The sequence below is a fragment of the Dermacentor silvarum genome, chromosome 11 (genome assembly GCF_013339745.2).
Source record: "Dermacentor silvarum isolate Dsil-2018 chromosome 11, BIME_Dsil_1.4, whole genome shotgun sequence".
NCBI lineage: Eukaryota > Metazoa > Arthropoda > Arachnida > Ixodida > Ixodidae > Dermacentor > Dermacentor silvarum.
The window spans coordinates 20,025,922-20,048,578 of record NC_051164.1 but is presented as its reverse complement, the minus strand read 5'-3'; the positions used below and the strand labels follow the sequence as shown (position 1 = coordinate 20,048,578).

Below are 22,657 nucleotides of genomic sequence, written 5' to 3'. Positions count from 1 at the left end.
AGTTGAGAATGTGGCTTGTCACTTGGCGAGAAAAAACAAAGGGGGCATTACAGGGTTTGTTGTTTACGAGCCGTGCAGAGCTTGAAGGCTTAGTGGCACGGGAATGAAAAGCATTCCAAAACGAGCACAGTTAGATGCAGCCTCCTTATAGAATGGGCATCTCTAGCTAAAGCTTGTTTGTTGTGCCCAGTGTTTCAGAGCCATCTCGGCTCCTCCTACAGGAGTGACAACAGACAGGAGCTGCAGGTTTCGTTAAATAGCTGATGAAAGGGAGTAGGGGCTGCCAATGGTGAGAGTATACCGCGTTTACTCGCATAATGCTCACACTTTTTTTTTTTTTTTCAGCGGAAAATAGATGCGAAGTTAAGGGGTGCGACAATTATGCGGGGAAAATTCTCCAGCGTAATTTGAAAAAATTCCGCCTTGATGGCCAATGTGGGAGGTGTGAGCAAATACGGTGGTTTGTTGCAAGCTCTTTTATCATCTATTTGGAGACATCACCTAACCTAACCTTCACAGCTTCCTGCACTCCGAGAATTTGTCCACGTGCAGGCTTTCTTCACCTACACCTTCAATTCAGGTGTTTCCTTTCCCCTCCCAGTGGTTTCTATGTTACATAACCCTATTGGAGAGGTGGCCCACGGCTTAGATCTGCTAATAGCAGGATGCAAACATGTAGCCAGCAATGCCATCTGCCGATGGTGCTATCAGCAGTGGCATATGCCTGAACTGTAATAACCACACCTCTGTCTTAGCACCACCTTCCCATTGTGAGTCGTAGTTTTCACAAATGCTGGCTTGACCTCGGGGCATGAAAGCCGACCAATGGCAGGGTGCTTGCGATCTGTTGATGTCTGCATCGACGAGTGCCTGTGAGCCAGGATCAATGCACTGTGGTGTCGATTGGCCTAGCGAGGAGGTTGAGGCACACAAGAGTTGTGACTCTCGTTTATGTGAAGGTGGACACGAGCCGAATTCGGGCACCTAGTTGGTGCAGTGCACCCTTGTGCTCTCACCGATAGCACCAGTGGTTATCAGCGGATGGCACAGATGATACCGCCGGCTACGCAACTGCATTTTGCTGTTAGCAGATGTGAGCTCTATGCACCAATGTGAAATAGCAAATAATGCCCCTTCCCTTTGTTCCCTTTAAAAATTTCATTCGTACCCTGCATGGCAATGTGTGGTTGTGTGATACCTTGTTAAGGCATGGCTTTGTTTGCAAATGAATCCTTCCCTGTAGTAACCGAGTGGCTTTGCCGAGATGAAGCAAGTGTGGAATTGGGAAATTACTGGTGTGGATCTTTTTTCGCACATTTCACACGGAGCACAAACAATGCAGTAAACTGGCTCATCTCTTAAGCTATTTTTAGGCTGAAACTTGAGGAGCCACACACCGATTGTCCTTACCACGCACATTCCAAGGAAGGTGCAAAATTGTACTCGTGTACGCACAATTCTCGGGCCGCTGCACACGCCTCTTTTGGGTGTGTTGTCAAGTCATCTTTGCTGTAAGGAAGGTGAGAGTATTTTCCTCTGGCTGTGCTGGGGCAATGGTGGTCCATTTTCGTGTTTCCACTGCAAAGCTTTTGCTTGATTTGGAGCTCATGCTCTCAACTAATATGCTTTGGCAGTATCGTTTTCACTGTGGTACCAATTGGCCTAGCCAGGAGGTTGAACAGGTAGAGGTGCCGTAGGATGCAAGAACTGAAGCGTGGATGCACTTCAGTAGGATATATATATATATATATATTTTTTTTTTTTTTTTTTTCATTGGATAGTTGCTGAGCACATTAGGGGCATGGGCTGTCATGTCTTGGATGCCTGTACGCTCAACCCCTCATTAAGTGGTAAGTGGGCAGTGCAGAGCCCTGACCGCGATATCTGTGTCGCTTCGCCGCAGGAGGGGGCTCCTTGTCCGAGGTTACCACGCTGGCGGACGACGACTCTCACGACCTGATCACCTGCTTTTGCCTGAAGCCGTTTGCCGGGCGGCCCATGATTGAGTGCTCCGAGTGCCTCACCTGGATCCACCTGTCGTGCGCCAAGATTCGGCGCAACAACATTCCCGATGAGTTCACCTGCCAGCGCTGTCGCGAGGCCAAGCACACGACGAGGCGCTCGCAGCGGATACGTGCGGGCGGCACGACGCCGCCTCAGCGGCGAAGGCCCTCGACGTGACAGTGTTGACGACGACCGTGTGTGTGCGTGACGGTGCGGACCTCACGGGATTTGGGGGGGGTGCGCCGCCACGTGCCGGCACTCTAGTCTTCTGCTCGGGCCTCCCGGTGACCGCTGTACAGACTCGCGGTGTGCCTCGGGGCGCGTTCCTTTGCCTCCCCCACGGGGGCAGGCCTCTCTGTGTGGGGGGGTGGTGACCCAGTGTGTGTGGCTGAGATAAAGAGCTTGGCTGTTTGGCATCCTCGCACACTTTCCCTGGCCGGCCTACGGTGGGGATAACGCCACCTGCGGCTCTGTGTACTCCGTGCGAGTAGCTCAGCAAGTGCTTGCCTCTCATTTGCTTCCAGCTTAGACGAAAGCAAAGAGGGCGACGACAAGATAAAAGATACAAACAGGCTTTTACTTAGTTATCCTACGAAGAAGGCTGACAGTGTACCTAGTGTTCCGTGAACAGAGTGTCAGGTGTACATGACTCGAGCTAAACTGCTGGCTCGCTAGTGCCAAAATTTCACACACAGGTAATGTTGTCTGATGTTTGCCGTAACAGTGACCGGAGGTGTTGCTGTTTGCTTCGTTGCATCAAAATCAAAATGTTTTTTTTTAGTTGTGTCACCACAGGCTGCGTGCACTTCAGGTTTTTTGTGAACAGAAACGAGGCAAATAATGACCGCAAATATGGTATTTAACTAAACCCACCAAAAAATTCTACCTGTGTGTGGAATTTCAGGGGAAACGAGCTAATGCTCTAGCTGAAGGAGTCGTGCGTGCCTGATGCTTCCATCTTTGGAACACTCTGTACACACATAGCACGTGCGCTGAGAGACGAAGCCTGTTGCCCAGCTCTCTTCCCCGCATTATGAGCATGTGTAGTGTGTTTGTACTGTCTTCTTCACAGAATAAGCTACACTTCATTTCATACGCAGCAGAGGCTAGAGAGACCTATCTCACTTCTCACATTTATTTTCGCAAAAAGTAGTGCGTCACATATGAAAGAAATACAGGCACTCATCGTGTAATTCGATGGAACATTGTCTATATTTTGCTATTACAAGGAAGGCATTGCGGATTCGTGCTTATTTACCATCCAATGCGTGGAGTGACACGTTTTGGCAACCAGTGGATACAGTGCAGTGCTTGCGCTTGTGGCCAGAACATGGTACTACTTTGCATACCGGAACTGCAAAATTGCACAAATAATGCCCAATTCGACGTAACCTTTTGTCCACAAATTGTAGTTTCAATTATAAAGTTGCTATCCGTAGTTTAAAGCGTCGCAGATCAGAGACAAGGGCGCTGCAAAATGTGATGAGAGACACTTCTGTGACCACACTAGACTGTACTATACTTGCGTAGATTTCGTGGCATTGCCATGCCAAGTATAAAATGGAGTATAGATGGAAAAGACCACCACTTCATGTGCTCTCTCTTGTCGTCGTCCTCCTTGCTTGTGCGATATTTCTAGTCGAAACAATGTAGTATGCTTCCAACCCGAACGGGAGTACCATCCAGGGGCTCTGCTGTCATCTGCTTTTGATTTTGACAGTTGCACTTTTATCGGTACGCCCAGTGACTTAGTGTGGTAACTAACGTGTTCAGAAATATACCTCTCAACTTGACACCGGCGATGACACCTGGCGTGAGCGTGCCCAAGATGATCATTGCCTTTCCTTCGGCACGTTCACATCTTGACCAAGTGAAGCATGGGCTTCAAGTTGAGGTACATTTCTTTTATAAATACACGGGTAAGTTTACACGTGGAGACTCACAAAAGCAAGCAAACCTTGCATTCTTCCTCTTAATGCACATTTCCACACTAAACCAACCCGGGGGAGTCTATTTCGAGCGTGTTTGTGACGCAGAGTTTCCTACTAAAATTACTCGAAGGGATTCTGGCCCTATAATAGCCCAGCTACTATGAGAATGATCAGCAGTACATAGATTCGTCTAATCTTCGTGCTTGTGGCTTCATCTATTGCAATTTATCTGCTCTTATCGGCCTAAATTTCTGAGCGATCAGATTTTTCTTAATGCGTAAACCAATAAGAATAGTATGTGCACATGCATAATCAGAACATAGTTGCATTTATTAAGCAACATTTTGATAGGCATGATTAATATGCAGAGTTGTTTGGAGCCAGAAGGACATAGTTAAGGCAAACACGTGCACTACGATTCACTCCCACGATGCCTGAACTGCCATGTCTGTAGCTCCCGTAGAAATTAGTGCCCGATTTCCCTCCAGGGAGTCTTGTTGGAAACTGGTTCGTAACACCAATTGTGGGTTCAGCTAATATATGCGTAATAATATATTACAGATAATATATCTGTTATGTGAATGTAGAGGCCAGGCTCCCTACAGCTACCAATTTACCTAGTTGTTAGCCATCTGCTGCTTAAACACTGCCACTGTAAACACAGAAAGGAAGTTTTTTTACTCCGTGCGAGGACAAATACAGATCCTACAGTGTCACCACATTTCTGGTATACTCGGAGTCGTGCATTAATGCAGTTGCACAAGTCTTGCCTACATATTCATAAATACTTAACTTGAAGCCCGTTCTTCACTTGATTTAGATTACGCCTGTCGTGAACGCAGGTGGAGGAACGCAATGAGTGTCCTGGGCACTTTCATGCCAGGCGTCCTTTATGAATACGGCGGTTACTCTCTCATGTACAGCCTGTCTCAAAAGTAACAAAGCTGCTACATGTCTGAGTGGAGGTAAACCCAGGTCAGATTTCTTATTCCTTTGGAGTTCCAGGCAATGGAAATATTTGGAGTTTGAGGATGAGAGCTTGCCTTTCCCTCACTGACAGACGTTTTGGCGATGGCAACCATGATAATGACACGCTCATTGCCACGATGGCCAGTTGCAGTTTGCATAAGAGAAGTTTGCAAATACAGACCTAAAGCTTTTGAGCTGTGCAGTTGTAACAGGAGGCGGACTGTTTAATGTCGGATCAACGGCACTCACGCATGCATTGGATTCATTGTTTTTGACAAATACTGCACATTCTATGCTGAGTTGTTCTCTCGCTGCATGTCATTGTAGAGAAAATTGTTCACATCTGGCACATCAGGCTTTGCAGTTTGAGTTGCATGCAGTAATATCAGCCATCTGGATGTTGCATGTTTCCAGCTGCTATTAGAGAAGGTCTTGGCAGATTCGTGACCTTATGTCAGCATTAGATATTAGGGCGTCAACGCAGTGTTGCCTTTCACAACTTCGCAGAATCATATTTCACCCTCGTAGGTCTGCTGCGTCGTGGACGCCACTGTATTTCTTTCAGCTGTGTGTGTTGGACAGCTTCAGCGCTGTATTTGTACAGTCGGCTTCAAAAGTTTTCAAACCACAGGTTCTGGGAAGCAGCTGATTATTTCCAGCTGCTATTAGAGAAGGTCTTGGCAGATTCGTGACCTTATGTCAGCATTAGATATTAGGGCACCAAAGCAATGTTGCCTTTCACGACTTGGCAGAATCATATTTCACCCTCATAGGTCTGCTGCGTCGTGGATGCCACTGTATTTCTTTCAGCTGTGTGTGTTGGACAGCTTCAGCGCTGTATTTGTACAGTCGGCTTCAAAAGTTTTCAAACCACAGGTTCTGGGAAACAGCTGATTATTTCAGCAGCCTGTTGTTTGTATTTCTAGCATGTACGAACATAGTGGTATATGGTTTTACTGGCCACGGCCACAAATGGTTATAAAATTCAAGATTTTCTCCGATCTTAAGGTATGTAAACTTTTGATGCTGACTTGTAAAGTTTACCTTTGTGTGGCCACACTGGGGTTAAAAAGGAGCGCCCTGAACCGGCAAATCGAAGCAGCATCTGTGAGGCAAACAAAGCTCAGCAGAAACCCATCAAAAACGTAAGTTGTCGTGAATAAGATCTGGCGTAAGTGAAGCACATTCAAGTAGCACACTGTCTTGTGCTTTCAAACAAGTACAGTTTGCCATGCAAAGGTTTATAGCTTGAAATAGTATCGGTCGCATTGTTCTGCCAATGCGTAGTACCTAATGCTTTAAACTGGTTAAACTCGAAGTGGTACTGGTTGAGAGTGAATTGCCTCTGTGGAAATGTTCAAGGTTCTCAGTTATAGTTGAGATAAAATGGAACTCTGGAAATGGGTTCTCGTGAAATTTAAATTCAGAACCATGTTTGCGCTCTATCCGTTCACGTCTTTTTTCCTGTGTTTGTCCGTTTGTACGCGCAACGCTTCCCGATATAGGTTCATTCAACAGCATTCATTGTGCTTCTGAAGATCACTATGACAGGTTACTTTCTGTGGTGACAAGCTAGGGCAACTTGCTGCTGCATATGGGTTAAAGTTGAAATTTATTGAGTTATAATTTCAAAGCAGAAGTCCCAGAGTGGGTGGAATGTAAGGAAGACCTATGAAATAATGGAAAACCTTAATGTAATATGGTATCTATAACACACGCAAAGCAACAAAGGCAAGTATGCATTTCATGCAAAATCGAAATTCAATTATATATGGTCACCAGAAAAACAAAATGCACACATTGTATACATACGAAGCATAGGCAAAATAACGATCTACATTAATGGTCAAATGCATCGATTTTGAGTGTGAACATTCTTATGTGCCCTATTATATGTGTAAAAGAAAAGCCGTACTAGGTACTTGACGTAAGCGTGGAAGAAAAGCGCATTCTGTGCGACATTTTCTACAATTAGCAGAGCAGTGTTCATTGTAAGCTCTTGTGTTGTGTTTGACCTTCAAGCCCCTTCAAACGTTTGCTTCGCGATGTTGGTATGCGATGTCGGCACGTTGCTACTGCATTTCTCGAAATTCGCATTCCTTGTAACCTATGTCCTTAATATTGGCGAAGCACGGTATGCTTGCGATTCCTTCAGCATAGTTTACAACCACCGAGTTTGTTCATTGTTTGCTACATAAACTTTGTTTCTCGCATTGAAGTGATACTGCAGCGGAATCCAAACTGAGCTTATGCATGTGCGAAAAGTTTGCTATGAAGTGTAAAGAACAGAGTTGTTGCAGATGCTCTATAGAGAGGTAGGTATCTATGTGCTGTACAGGAAATCTCTGGGTAATTAATTTGAGTGACTAATCAAGGTGTTTCAATTCATGGGCAAGCCAAAATTGCACCTCCTCGTGCAAATTTGGCTTACAGGTGTGCCAGTGAAGCATTGCCAAATTTTCAGAATGGCTTGGACACTGCTCACCAAGATGAAGGTACGTTTGTGCTTGTTATCCTAAGTGACCAGCAGACCAGACTTTCAGTTCTCTCAGCTACTGTCATGGGTAAGGCCGAGAAATACAAAAAAGAAAGAAAAAAGGTGAGGCTATTATCTAAAAAAACTGACAACCAGTGTGCCGGAGGTGACGATGTAGATGGTGAAATGGTTTGGTTGGGCTGTGCCTAGGGGTGTGCAAATAGTAATTTTGCGACCGAATACAGATCGAATAGTGCCAGAAACGAATAGGATATTGGATACTTTTTGAACAGTTTTCAGATAAAAACACTGCTTTTCACATTTGTTATGATGATGACAAAATGTTTATTCAGAAGCGATCAACATTTTATATAAAATTATGTTCATATCCTATATATAGTAAGTGTCTGTCATAACATTGCAGGTTATGAAGCGCTTTATTAAAAATTCAAATGGAGCATTAGGAACAAATAGGTAGTTTCCTTGCATACCTAGTGTCCTTCAAAGAGTGCAGATGTTTGTGGTTTTAGAAGGAAAAGTCTGGCTCCACGAGCAATGTATAGCGTGATCCACCATGTAATAATAATAGAAACTGTATTGCAATGGAAAAGATTTGGAGCCTCTCAGTCCAGTGCCCCACTGGCTGTAACTTCTCACATTTTATGTCCACTATGGCCACTGGGATTAAATTTCCCGCATTTTTCTCAAATTATATGTCTGGTTGCACACACTTTAGGACTCAAAACTATTTGAAGAATACTCGTATTTACTAATACCGACTACTTGATTCAAAGATGGAATTATGCTATTCATATTATTCTAATTTTTCTACCATTCACACACCCCCCAGCTTATTCAGTGTGCAGCTGTGAGGCGACAGCAATATATATATATATATATGAATGTAGTACAGTATGGGCCTCTTGTTGCAAACTTCTGCGTGGAGAATAATGAAATCAAGGTCCTCAGTGGCAAGCAGTTTCAAGAGTGTTCAGAAATGTTTACTATAGACATCGAACTAAAGTGTGTGGTGTGGCAAATTGTGGTGCGGAAAAAAACGCTACTTCGGCAGCCCATGTGGGAGCACAGCTGAGCGTCTGTGGGGTAAGGGGAGTGAGGAGAGAAAGAAGAGAGTTAGAAAGAATTTTGAAGCGACACAGCTTCAGGTTCCTTATTTTATGACAGCGCTACCACTGACCACAGCCTGTTTACTCTGTCTAACGGACGCGTCCACTTGGTAGCGCGAGAAAACGTGGCTTTTGCATCGGAAAGTCCGGCCGACGACTAAATAAATGGACGAAACAGCCAAATAAGGCGATTTTATAATACTGCGGCACATTTGTTGATGTCGTGACGTACGATAACGTGTTGGTACAAACCCATGACTAGAGTGCACCGAAGTGCCGTGTGAATGGCGGTCGCGTTTCTCCTGGAATAGTGCTGAGCGAAACACGGCAGAGTGTGTAGTGAGTGACTGTTTACTTCCACCGATGGCCAAGACGCATTCCACAGGATTCGAGGCTGCACTTGTCTCCGTGCAAAATATGTCGTACAACCACGGTGTGAGAAAACGGATACAACAGACGCATCTGCACAAAAGTTCCGTTCAAAATGCGCGGGACGTCAAAGCTCAAAACCTGAGACGTCAAAATAGCACACTTGCACGGCTTTCGTCATAGCGCAGCTGGCCAATCCGTTTCTAGCTGGCGCGCGCCTTTATGGAATGACGGCCGGCACCGCGAGCCACGAACTACGAACGCGTCTAGACTTGCGTGCCGTTAAGTCACTGAAGTTGTATGCTGATTTTTTGCTTGTGTCAATTTCCTACCAGCATATTGTCTCACGTACGAGTGGGCACGGAACTCTCGTCATAAACGTATATCGACGCACCAAGCCTTGCGGGACGAATTTCCCGAAAGCTACGATGCTTCGTAACATGCGGATTCAGAGAGAGCTGGAGATGCTCAACTCGCAATTGCCTCCTGGCATCGTGTGCAACCCGGTCGCCGATATGTTGGACAGCTTTGAAGCTGGTGAGTATCTCGTTTACAGAGCACGAGCGGGCGTGGGACGCGGAAGCTGTGAACGAGTCGAGTAACGGAGCGCAAGTATTGTTTCGTTTTCACTCCGCAATTATCACGCTTTCAAGAGCCCAGTTCGTGTTAGTGCCCACGATTAATGTCATTTTCTGAGCCTGTCTATGCTTTCGATCGTTGCAGCCATCACCGGAGCAAGCGGAACACCGTACGAAGGCGGAACCTTCAAACTCAACATTCGCATCCCCGAAAGGTGCGGCCCATGCACCGCCGCGCTGTTGCTGTCATCTCTCGTATCTCATTTGAAACTACTGAGCGCATGCCTTTCTCGTACAGAATGTTCACCCGCATGCTCAACGACACAATCGTACAAAGTCCACTGGTAGGATGATTGTAAGATACGTAGATAGTTGTGAGGTGCTGATCGAATTCTACAAATATATATGCACACATGCCGGTTGTTTCTTTATAATCTTGTTCAGCAGCCTTGTAAAGAAAATCAATTTTCGCGCCGTTACTTAACTGCAACGTAATTCGATTCTCTTACGATGTAGCCAATTTACGAGTGATGAGTTCGACCTATAAATTTTGTATTCGGAAACTGTCGCATAACAAGTTGCTCGCTTGATTATGTTGGCGGTGCGCTTATCTCATAATGCAGTAGCGATATAATTTATGATCAAGCACCACTAACAGTGCAATGCTTCCAATATTTCAATATTTATTTGGCAGAGTGATTGCGCTTTGCACCAAATGATTGGCCGACTTTCCTGAGTGCGCAGCCTGTTGCCGCAGGTATTTCTGCACGGAGGTGATGATTTGTCTCTGTGGTGGCTGCACTGTGCAGGTACCCGTTTGAGGCACCCGTGGCAGTGTTCCAGACACCGGTGTACCACCCCAACGTGGACTCTACGGGCCGCATCTGCCTAGACGTGCTCCAGATGCCACCGAAGGTGAGGCAGGCGATGGGATTCGGGTGGCAGCTAACAATTACGTTTTGTCATAGCCACTTGAAGCCCAAAGACAGCTCAGGCATATAATTGCTTTTCAAGTTGGTTCGCATTACTGACTGGTATGCTACAAATGTGAAACACCCTGATGTTTGTTATAGTAAAAGTTGCTTTTCTTGGCCCCAACACAGAGATTATGTTTTGAGGGTGCACGTGCCCTGATTGTTCTTGCTTTTTCTTTTTTTTTTTTTTTTGTGATGGCAGAAGCGCTTTTTGTTGGAGTAAACTTTAGTTAGAAGTTGGCGCTTATTCTGTCGTTTTCTCTTTTGTTGTCGTCATTTTTGCGCTCTTAAGGCATCACGCAATCGTACAAGCTCACCCAAATTTCAATTCTTGTAAACAGAGATGAAAGTGTAGCATCGCATAACTAGTTGGGCTGTTGATGCTGCATTCTGAATTTTCATGCTAACATGCAGTATTTGGAATGCACCCTGCGGTTACTTTTCGTATGTGAACACAATGGTCTAGATTTCTCCACCACTGACGCTAAAAATATAATTAAATCACTTCCATGCAGCTGTGCATGCATCTGACTTAATATCCGGGATGAATATTTTATGTAATCGCTCAGGAGTTAATTTCGCAAAGGATTGGCAATATTGTGCAAATATAATGTACAAGCTAGGGGTCTCTGGAGAATAGAGCTTATGCTCAAGAACTCGCATAAAGGTGAGTACTTTATCGTGAGTACTCCCAAGTGATGAGATTACAGAAAACTTATTCAGGAGTGTCGACGGAATTTTCATATAATATTCTGGGGATTTGTCAATTCTAGATAATTAGGGGGTAAAAAAAAAAAGAATTTTTCACACTGGTTGCTTTGAATTGGAGAAAGTGGTAATCGCAGCAGTTATGATAAATGTAGTGGTATGCCAGAATGGAGCACATTTCTTCAGCCAGACCCACATAATCTGCTAATAATGGTCTCTTTTGCTGGTTTTGTTAGTGTGAGCCTGGATGGGTGGTTGGAATATTATGAAACTGCCTATTCAGCCAAATGGTGATATAGTACATCTCACCTGATTTACAGCGTACTGAAAATTACGGGATGGTGTAATAACTTTTTGAATCACTAATTTTTCCTTGTGCTTGAATGACCCTCTAGGGTCATAGACTGCCAGGAAATTTTGATAGAAATAGTCAGGGAAAACCTGGAAAAACAAGGGAACTTGAAAATGCCAACACATTAGACACCCTGTCATATTGGCTTAACAGTATGCGATCCCTTTTCTTCTAGCAAGTGCAGTTCGAACATCAAGAAACAAGCAGTAGCCTACTGCTACCTATTGGAAATGGGCTCATTTATTTCAGCTAGTCGGTTATTTTACCTGGCCCTCTTGTTTTGACTGCCAGCATGTAACATGACTGCCACTGTTTTAACATAGTTTTTGTAGTGTGTATGTGCCTTCATGAGGTTGCTTATGCAAGGGTTGAAATATTTGTCAAAATACAGTGAAAGCAGTTTTTTAGCCATAGTGATGTGATTCCCAACATGGCTACCGCTCAATATACAATGTATTTACTGCCCGTTTAATTCGTAGCCACTCATTGCGCACTTTTCACTAAGGTGCTTCAGTTTGGCTATTCATTACATACCAAACATGTTCTACAGAGCGGCGATCTTGCTGTTAGCCTGAAATTTCACGCTGGCCTCCATAGATCACATATATAAGTGATGGTGACATTGGCGTAATTGCTACTGCATGAATGCAACTCTGAATTTATCTCATGTGGTAAAAAAAAAAATGCGCTCCAGGAAAGATTCAAATTCATGCGGCATACCGGCATTAGTTCAAGGCTGCTGTAGTGGCAGGCAGAAATGACTGTCATTTTGTTCTTAACGAAACCTTGTGTGTCACATTAATTGTAGAAGTATTCTTGTGACTGGAGCTCTACAGAACTTCAGACACCATGGTGTAGTAAAGAATGTGAGGCTGGGCCTGACATCCAGGACGTTTGTAGATGTGTAGGGTACAGCTACAGTAAAACGTTCGCGTTCGCGTCTCATATTGAACGGAGCTATGGGCGATTACAAGTTACCCTTCTCCCTAGCCATGCTTTTTCTCCTCAACTCGTTCTCCGAGTGATCGAGACTAAGCTCCGCCTTCACTGCGTCATGTGACATCACGTCGTCTACTTCCGGTTGTCTTGGAGCCAGCGTGCGAAGCCTCTACAACCTCTCTGCTAGCTGCCTGGCCGTCGATCCCCAGCAAGAGCTATCCATGCAGCAAGGCATTGCGAGCATTCGGTTGCAGTGCCGAGCATGTCCGGTATTTCGGTAACCACAGGTGAGCTGGACGTTTTGACGGATGGGCAGAGGCGTAAACTAAAGCCCCTCCATACTACTACTCCTGTGATGAAGGAGCTTTAGGGTAGACGTATGTGAGTGGGCCGATCGGCATGCACAGTCCAGCCATCTAGTGTTGCAGAGCTTAACCGGCCAAATACAGAGCTAATATTGCTGTAACCAAATGTAAAACATTTTAAACATACAAAAAGGCAACGTGTTCAAGATTAGGCTCCTGCCGAAAAGTTGCGCCAGCAGCAAAGTATAGAATACACTTGGTTACTGCTATACATTAGCTCTGTGTTTGGTTGAGCTTTGTAGTCGCCAGGTGGGGGGGGGGGGGGGGGGGGGCTGCACCGTGCAAGCAGCTCATGTTTGCACCTCCGTTAATCCCATAAAACGCCCAGCACACTTGCGCTTGCATTTACCCAAATACCGGACCTGTTAACTCTATTGTGGTAGTAATCCTTTTGCGTGAAGTGATGGCCGCAAACGGGTAGATGCTGGAGCCAATCGGATACCGACAGTCCGATGCGCTGCAGCCACTCCGCTCGTCTGCTGCCTTGCAGAGGGACACGATGTCACAGCTTTGCCAGTTGCTACATTTGCAGCACACAATGTAACAAGGGCGAACCACGGTGCTTGCGAAAAGAAAGATCGAGACCAATACTGACCGCGCAGCTCTCGTCAACACGAAGCACGTTGTAACACAAGCAGAGGTTACTTGCTGTGTGCTGGAAGTGCTTGAGTGTAGTGATAAATTGTCCTTGTGCATTCTCTTTCTGTAACTTTTTTTTTATAGAAACAAGTTAACCAACATTCCAACTATCTCGAACAGCATTTGTTCACCATTTAAGTTGGAAAAATTATCAATGACGCACTCTGGGCAGGCAATTGGATAGCTCGCCCTACTGATGTTATATAGTCACCTCCCGTCACTTGGTCAGGGGCGGCTGAAAACTCAGGAGAGTGGCGTGCTGCGATCAGTAGCGATGTACATTTTTAACACCTTATAATAAATTGCACGCTTTACGCGGAGCACTTAGATGCGTCAATTAATAATCAGAAGGACCTACCCTGACGACTCAGTACGTTTGTACGAAATCATCAAAATTGTTTCAGGGTCCCTTTAATTAACACTTCCGTCGTCCTGGTCCCGCCACCTTCCCCCAATCCTGCGTCAGGATATGGATGACATCATCCTCCGCCAATATGGAGGTTTGCAGTCTTTTTCCTCCAAGGAGAGGTTGGCATTTGCTTGGCCCAAAACAAACGTACATCACTGTGCACAAAGAGGGAACTACAGTGACCCCTTTTCCAACATGGACGTGGCAGTTTGGGCCCAGTGGTATCCCAGAAGGGCATCTGTGTCTGGTTCACTTCTTCTTGGTTGCCTTAAATCATGTGAAGGAATAGAGAGTTTTAGAATAGGGGCCCCAAAGAGCTTTGTGGATGTTAGCGTTGGGGCATGCAGGAGTGAAGAGTTTTGGAATAGGCCTTTGCGTTTGCGAATAGCATCCTTGCGCTTGCAGCGCCACTATGGTCTCAAAGAAAAGCTATTATAAATATTAAAATAAACTATACCATTTTATGATAAGAGGAGTAACCTTGACTTTCGTGTTCTAGTGTTTAATTACAATTTAGAGGTTATTCGTTAGCAGCAAGCGATTGGTTGCGCTTAATTTTGAGTAACCAACTTTACGTGCCTTCACCAGCCAAGCTAATCCATGTTAGGCCTACAAGCCATGAAATCGACAATCGAATTCAGAATCAGCGGCGTCTAGTAAATCAGTCTTCATTACACACATTAGGTGAGAGAAAGCGATAACCGCAGTCACTTCTCCAGTTTACGAACTTCACACGTTACCACGAATCGAGCCCAGTTTGGTGCTCGGTTAGAGCCGTTGCTTCGATGGGTGCCGCCATTTTTGTTGACGCAAAGCTTTTGGGGCCGCTTTTGGGGTTCCTGCTACATCACTGAAATAGCGTGCCCGACACAAAACCCAAACGCAGTTTGCATCTCGCGCATGTGCAGTGGCTTCGACACTATTTATTTGGGGCCCTAAAACGTTCGGGGCCTCTATTCTAAAACTCTCTAATGTCCCCTTGCAAATTGCCCGAACCTGTCCTGGCAGTGTCCTACTGTTTGCCCTGAATAATCGTAGTTGGAGATGGCTCTGACAAAGGCGTCGGCTTGCCTACCATTGTCGCGTTCTCCATGAGCAACTGTTTTCGCGGGTTAAACGGCCGGTACAACAGTAGGCATATGTTACACTCTCTGTTTAGGCTGCACCAATGCACTACCACAATTCTTAAGGGCAACAGACATGCACCAACGGCTTTAGCATTTACCTTGTGCTGTGAATGACTGTGTGCATGGGTTCGGTACGTATTTCTTTGATGTTTCTTCTTCCACCATTCTATGCTGTTCTGGTGTGCCTTCTTGCATTTTTCCTGTTCTCTCTCTCTTGCCTGAGCTATCTAGTCATCGGATGGCACTAGCATCAGAGTGCTAGCACCATTTGTTGTCGTAGCTGCTCACTGTGACGCGGACTCCTGCGATAATGTGCGTGTCATGGGGGGGAAGCAGTGTGTCAGGGGACACAAGAAAGTAGCAAGTTTGCACGAATTGTCTACTGAAACGACGCTCAAAAGAAACGTGACATGATACACGGTGCAAGTGCTGCCGTCTATATTCATGTTTCAATAAAGAACGTGGCCATAGTTTTCAGATGTTTGTTAATCAAGAAGACGATGGAATGCTCCCTGCCCATTCCGCTGGCATACATAAACGCATTATATTCTGTGAACAGGACATTGTCTATAGACAGTGGTGCGTCTCGTGGCTTCATGTTCTTTGGTGCGTTGTTTCAGCTGACGGTTATTTAGACTGTGCACCAGCTGGCTCAGATTCGGACACTCGTCCAGTGGCTTTTGTATGTGCGTGTTTGCACAGCCTAGTCTTCGCTAATGCTTACTACTTTAGTGGGCCCGGAAATGGCTGTTAACTCTTTGCCATTGTGTTGTTATGTGCAGGGTCGCTGGCGGCCATCGCTGAACCTCAAGGTCGTCCTCCTGTCACTTCACGCCCTGCTAGCACAGCCAAATCCTGATGATCCACTTGTGCCAGAACTTGTGAGTCGACTACAGTCCGTGACAGTGATTGTCATATGCAGTGGAACTTCACTGATCCGTCCTCTTTGTCCATTGTAATGCTGCTTAAGCGTGGTCGTTATCATGGTGATACTATCATAGTGACCAGGCTTTGTTTGCTGAATAAGTTTTCCTTGCTGCTACTACATTTCGTTCCTATGGTCTCGTGAAAAACATTTTATTAGAGATGCCTTGCTGTAAATAACGGCTGTGTTGTGTTAATTTACTCACTTTCTCTCAATGCTCTGGGGATGTACTCTCATGTTCCCTATCTCAAATGATGCCTTCACACAAAACTGCAACAGTGATCTTAAGATCGACCCCATACTTCATTCCATGCCTAGCAAGTAACTCTACGGAAGTTAGGCAAGTAGAGTGGTCATACGAGTCTCACTCTTGGCATTTGCCAATGCAGTTGTATTAGATCTGCGATACTGTCTATGGAATAGCTACCTTGTATACTATATTAGAACTACAGCTTGTGGACTTGAGGTCATGTCAAATCATGTATTATTTGTGTGTGTGTCCAGGATGCAACAAACAATGTTTTGTTCACGGAGGCAAGTGGTGCGCTGCTGGTCGCATAAATGTGTCACTTAGCACGTTCAGCTGTAAATGGGCTGGGATCTGCAATGCCTTCCATGTAATAGCGTTGCCTGCTGTGCATGAAACGGAGTATAAAGACATGTGACTACTAGCATACAATCTTTTTACAAAACTGAAAGCAGTCAATTTTAAATTGCATTTCGTATAAGAAAGAAAAGAAGGGGAACCAACGGGCCCAATTTTTGTTAATGAACCATATGAAGCCAACAGATAAGGAAGCCAAGGAAAGCATAGGGGAAGTTATTTGTAGTTTTAATTGAAGTGTACAAATGATAGATTAAAGGGAACTTGCCACCAGCGAGAGCCGAACTCACAACCTTCGCGTTGTGCGACGCTAACTGGCTAATGCCATTCGAACAACCATCTTCATAGCACAATTAATTGGTCACAAATAAGGCAAAGGCTGTAGGTTTTGCTCTCAACCGGCAGCGAGTTGTTTTTTCGTCCACTTCCATTTCACTTTAAGCTATCAATTGTATATTTCAATTACAACTACAAATAATTTCCCTGTGCTTTCCTTGGCTTCATATGCATTTGATTTCATATAAGAGTGGAATTTAAACTCAAGACCATGTGCCCCTGTATTTTTACGATGCCTGCCCAGTTGCGTTGCAGTACACAGTAGCCTGTGGTTCACTGTGTCGAGGCCGCATTCCCAGACCTGTTGTTGCTTGAGCATGGCCAGCTTTTGCCAAGCACTGTTGCCGCACCGTACTCACTCCTTTGTTTCCACATGACAGGCAGTGAGAGAAAATTGATATGATGCTAACGACGCCTTATAAATTGTGGCCAGCTATTGGGAAGGTGGCACCCATAAGTGAACTTTGGTTTACTGTCCCTGGGCAGGCCATTTAAAAAAATACAGGAGGCATTGTGGGTACTATAACCAGCACAGAAGTCTCAAAATGTGCGCTGATCTCGTAGCAACATGGCCTAGAGTGCATACAACAGGACACGAGATACGAACAGGATAAATGTGCGGTGCCACTTCTCCCGTCGTCTGCACTGTTCACCACATTGAGCGTAAGCCAACTATCCCAGCGTAGATTCTGGCGCTTTGGCTTTATGGCTGTGCAAGATGTGGCACTGCGGAATTTGAGCGTCAACGAGGCAGTGGTTTAGCCGGAACGTGGCTTTATTATGCGTAGTAAATTGATTCACTGTTTACTTAAGTGTTCCTTTAAAAGTGCAGTTCCCCAGTATGATCATGTGGCTGTCGATGCACACCCCTGGCGCGACAAAACTTGTCAACAGTCGGTGTTGCTCACGTCTCTCATTTTCAGACATGAGTCACATGACAGACCAGCACAAAAAGCCCGCGTTTCTAGAGTGATGCAGAAATTCAAACACTTCTTTCCGACTCCAGCTCGGAGGACTACGACGTTGATTACGAAGTTTCTTCAAGGGACAGGGACAGCAAAGAAGAGGCCGTGTTGCCTGAGGAAAACTAATGATCTTAAAATTAATTCATTAATTAGCATAAGACTAATTCTCAGAATTTCCTGATCTGTGTTCGGCGGCATATCACATAAATAGCACTTGAATTTAAAGCCTGCAAGTATGTTACTTAGACACAAATTTAATTGCATGCCAGAAAAGAAACTCGCACCCAAAAAATTAAGACTGCTGTGCACCACTTTTTTTTTTTTTCTTTATCCCTCCCCAGGCTGACCAGTTCAAGTACCAGAGGGAAGTGTTCAACAGGCTGGCCGCTGAACACACGCGACGCCACGCCATGGGCTGAACCTTCAGCACGCCGACCTAGTCTTGTTCACACTGCGCCCACTTGGGCCAGTGGGTTTTCCTTGTTTCATCTCCAAGGAGATCGGGAACTAAGAATAAGTTCTTGTTCATACTCCGGTGCACTTATTTATTTTAGATTTTTAAACATACGGGCTTGCCAGGATCTCTTCACTGAGCATATAGCCCATTCATGCCTTTGTTTATGTTTATGATCAGCCCTGCAGTGATGTTCATGACTCGGTTTTATGTACCATCATGCTACAGTGTCCCAATTTTGTCCTGTGCTGGCAGACTTGCAGCCTTGCATTGGGCTCTGTATTGTGCAATGGAAGCTTTGATGGAAATGAGCCGTAAAACAAAGCCATTCTGGAGGAAGTTTAGCTTTAGTAATCATAACTTCACAATAACCCATTGGATCATTTTTTCGTTGATCATGTGCTATGCTAGCAACACCAAGTCATGTTGCATTTAGAAAAATTTAGGTTTTAGTGAACTAGAGAAGCAAAATGTTGCCTCGGCGCTGTGAGAATGTGTCAAGGTATGTCTTTCCAACCGCAGAATGTTTAAGATATCAGTATATTTGTCGTGCGTGAATCTCCTTTGCAATAACCTGTGTTCAAATTTCTGATACTTCAAGGCAATAACGTTGTTTTAGAGTCAAGTACTGCCAACTTGTGTTAACCTTGATGGGACCTTGAATTATCCATTGGGTCGAATTAAAAAAGAAACAGGAAGAAGACCCAAACACACCGCTGCTTCTTGTGGCAGCATTTACCCTATTCTAATGCACCCCCGAATCTAACTTTCACGAAGTGTTTAGCAGTTCTGTTAGGAAACTATTGTAAAAGTTAATTACACTCAGCTCCTAATTACGGTAACATAGAAATGACATTGGAGCTCCTGGACCAATCTTTATTGAGCAAGAAAAATGCAGCATGCCTCCACGATTGGGAAACGATGAAACCAGTGAAGCTCATCTTAGAATGTAAATTTATTTACACCTAATGTCCATTGTCGTCCCTCTCAGACAGCAGTTTATCGCTGTCTATGAAGCACATGCTTTCCTTATGATATACAGTGCGTTTGACACTCTGCATTCATCGAAGTGGCTCCGCAAACGTGATGGTGTACCACACCTAGACTAACTGCTTCGCTGGCTCATCCTGTGACGCGTGCAGTTCTCCGGAACGCTGAAAACATATGACCTGACTTAGTTTCGGGATTGAAGTAACAAGTTCTGGCCCATAGAAATCTATGGGCAGGCACCAGCCGGGACCTTCAGTCAGGATCAAATTAGGCAGAGTCAAACATACAAATTTAGCCTGGTTTTCCAGAACTATCAATATTTTTTTACTAATTTACTGTAGAGAAATTGCAGCAAAGTCCTGTTTTCTTAGCTAATTGCCAGAGTATTTTAGATGGAACCATGGACCATATTCTGAAAAGATCCACTTCGACGATACTATTGCCTTGGCCAACGGTGCGCACTGATTGGCTGTTTTAGAAAAATTTGATGAGCTGATTGGCTTGTTGAGCACAACGTCATTCAAATTTTGCTCAACCAGCCAAGCAGCGTGCGCCTGATGGCGATATTGTTTCCGAGGCAATATTATCGCCCAAGTGGATCGTTTCAGAATACGGCACCATTAGAGATGTGTGTGTTTCTTGCATATTTAGACTGGCGAAGTGGAAGCTTACAATGCTAATTAATAAGTTGCACTGTCCAAGTAATAACACGTTGATGCCAAAGCATTGGAGCTTGCCGAATCGTGTACTGGGGTGGCTTGGTAGGGAGTTTAGAATTGTTAAGACGGAATGAGGACGGAGAACAAGCAGATCACAGTACCAGGTTTCTGCGCCGAAGTGGTGAAAAAGTTCCGAATTGTCCCAATCGTTCCAAATAATGGCTTTTCTGGCTTCAATTAGCACCACTGTCATTGCACTTAGACGGGAACCAAACATTTCCATTCATGGCACCACCTATTGTGCTACAGGAAGCCGACGCTTTTAACTCTGTCATGCCGACTGTACAGTATTATTGCCAGACTGAATTTCGACATATGTACTGACTTCCCAAACCATTCAGCTTTTTATTGCCTACCAGAGGAATTCAGAGGAATTCCTGAAGTTTATTTCCATGTTGGGAATGTGATGGTTTTCATGTGATACAGGGCACATTACAGCGTTAATACAGGCCTAAAAATGTTCCTTATGGTTGTCAATTGAAATTGGTACCACATCGCATGCATTCTAGCCGTGTTAACAGCATGGTCACTGCTATTTGCAAAATGGATGTGCGCACTAGCAATGTGCAATTAAACATTGCAAATGCTATGAAAACATGTTCATGTCTTATTGTGTCATGTACTCGGCATTATGTAGCTACCGATTGGAAGACTTGCTCTGCTACTTTTAATGTTAACCTTGTGTGGCATAATCCTAACAGTGGTTAGCTGGTGAGAAATGGTCACGAGAAAAAATAAACAATGTATGCATGTCAGTATGATAGCATCTTCATGTTCATGTTAGTGTACAGTGAGCTACATAAAGGTCATAAGAAAATTCTCTGCTTTGTTCATTACTAGTGCCTTATGTATTGTTCGAACATTGGCATATAAAAATGCCAGCCTTCGAGAGAGTCTGTGGAATTGATTTTCACTGTTTGGAAATAAAGATGTACATTTGGGAGCCAGCTCCTGCCTCGTCCATGTTCTTTCATCTTTTTTTTTGCACTACTAAGCGTTGTACAGTTTCTATGAATTAAAGAGGAATTGAGACTAGAGAAATGCTGCCTCATTGTCTGCATAGTTTTGTATAAATAAGCACTATAGACTCTCTTTCTTGGATTTGCCGAGTCTTTATTGCTGCATCAAAAGCAGAAAGCGAAAGAAAAATTTTGAAATTTATCAGGCAGTAGGATTCACACCACCGGCCCTAACACTAAGTGTTTTTTATGGGTAATAGCCGAGACGCTAATTCATGACATGTAATCTGTTAAGCCCATGTGAACAAAAAATTGCTCACACTCCTAATGCGAAACTTGAATTTACGAAAATTTTTAGTATAACGCAAAAGTGTTAGCTTTTCAAGATTAAGGTTTAATTGTTACAGTCGACTTCCGTTAGTTGTACCACGATGAGACTGATGAAATTGGTCAAGTTATCTGGTGGGTCGAATTAAACAAGATGCCAAAAAAAAAAAAAAAAAAAAAAACACCGCTTGTTCTAACACGTCCCCAAATCGCATATGCGCCCACTTTCTGTGTGTCCAAAGTAGAGAAAGGCTGCTGTTGGGGTCACCATAGGGGTAAGGTGTGTGCGTGATGGCTTGTCAAGTTTGAATTATCCGGCAAAGGCTAATTTTATTATCGAAATAATGAAAGTTTGGGCCCATAGAAATGCATGGGCGCTGGCCGGGACCTTTGGTCGGCATTGCATAAACTGAAAAATTCTGTTAACCAGAGCCTACGGAAGGTAACTGCATTTGAAATGTGTGAATGGAAACCCTGCGCTCTTTACGAGCATTTGTGAGCCATGTTGCAATTCAAGCATACCAGTCTAAAGGAGTAAGACTATTCAAATTTGTGCCCGTGTGGATCACTTCTGTCAACTCTTTAGAAAGAAGTTCCTGTATAAAAATGTATTTTATTTGCTTTACTAAGTCCTGTGCACAAAATTTATTCATTCTATGTCACGCGCTGCCAATCACTGCGATATTGCCATTTCTTCATTGTGCTTGGCACTGTGACGTGCAGCGGTACACACATTTCAACTATTTCCAGCAGGCTCCCAAGTAATGATGACTTTTCATTATTTAGTGTGTCAAATGAAGGTTCGAATCCTCAAAACCCAAGAAGTACTGGCAAGCCTCGCCCAATTTACAGTAGCACCACTTGTATGAACCAATTTTGTTTTCATTTTTCAGGAGATGCATGCCCCTTGATGTCATGATACGGAAAGTGGTCACATGGGAGCAGAACATCGCACTGTTTTAGCACTCGCAGCTCACTTGGTCATCGGTTAGGCTACTAACTAGCAGCATAACTGACAACCGAACAGCTGGAGCCGAATGCCTACTGGGAAACGAAATCGAAACTGGTTCTTAGAAGTGGGATTACAGTAAATTGTTTAGGGCTTTGCGAGGCTTGCCAGTATTTCTTCTTGGGTTTTGAGGATTCGGACCTGGATTTGACGCAAAAAATTTTGAAAAGTCAAAAATGTTGTGTCAGTATTCTCTTCAGCAGAGCACCAAAGCATTTCTTTCATGCTGTGTGCATCCCTCTTAAGCTCATTCACACTAGGCCGACACGACACCGATTTTGGTCTGCCAACTGTTGGCGAAAGCGTTTTCCTTCCTTTAAACCTTGGGCTACACCGTTTTCTGTCCTGTAAACTGCTGTCGCCAACAGTCGGCAGACCGAAATCGGTGTCGTGTCGGCCTAG

At 44.5% G+C, this 22,657-nt stretch overlaps 4 protein-coding genes across 9 annotated transcripts in view; 3 read left to right on the top strand and 1 right to left on the bottom strand.

The window, feature by feature from the left end:
- LOC119432896 (PHD finger protein 13) overlaps window positions 1–2,418 on the top strand; it is an 83,811-nt gene extending 81,393 nt beyond the window's left edge. For all 3 annotated transcript variants that reach the window (XM_049659115.1, XM_037700045.2, XM_037700044.2), the window contains one exon: window positions 1,904–2,418. In XM_049659115.1, coding sequence (XP_049515072.1) covers window positions 1,904–2,181 — 278 coding nt within the window. In that variant the 3' untranslated portion in view covers window positions 2,182–2,418. The remainder of the gene's footprint in view (window positions 1–1,903) is intronic.
- LOC119432887 (uridine 5'-monophosphate synthase-like) overlaps window positions 1–22,657 on the top strand; it is a 113,729-nt gene that overhangs the window by 38,397 nt on the left and 52,675 nt on the right. The gene's annotated exons all lie outside the window — the stretch shown is intronic.
- The window catches only part of LOC119432888 (uncharacterized), an 86,408-nt gene that overhangs the window by 49,862 nt on the left and 13,889 nt on the right, over window positions 1–22,657 (bottom strand). The gene's annotated exons all lie outside the window — the stretch shown is intronic.
- LOC119432891 (ubiquitin-conjugating enzyme E2 T) lies at window positions 8,399–20,933 on the top strand. Its single transcript, XM_037700042.2, has 5 exons — window positions 8,399–9,413; window positions 9,600–9,669; window positions 10,264–10,369; window positions 15,750–15,848; window positions 18,139–20,933. Exons 1-5 carry the CDS (start codon window positions 9,104–9,106, stop codon window positions 18,214–18,216), a joined length of 663 nt encoding a protein of 220 aa, XP_037555970.1. The 5' UTR covers window positions 8,399–9,103; the 3' UTR covers window positions 18,217–20,933.

Bases quoted from the DNA above. Each gene is read 5' to 3' on its own strand.
- LOC119432891 (XM_037700042.2), top strand. From the start codon at position 9,104: ATGACGGCCGGCACCGCGAGCCACGAACTACGAACGCGTCTAGACTTG. The intron at 9,670-10,263 runs GTGCGGCCCATG...TGCACTGTGCAG, and splicing joins AACATTCGCATCCCCGAAAG to GTACCCGTTTGAGGCACCCG. The intron at 15,849-18,138 runs GTGAGTCGACTA...ATCCCTCCCCAG, and splicing joins ATCCACTTGTGCCAGAACTT to GCTGACCAGTTCAAGTACCA.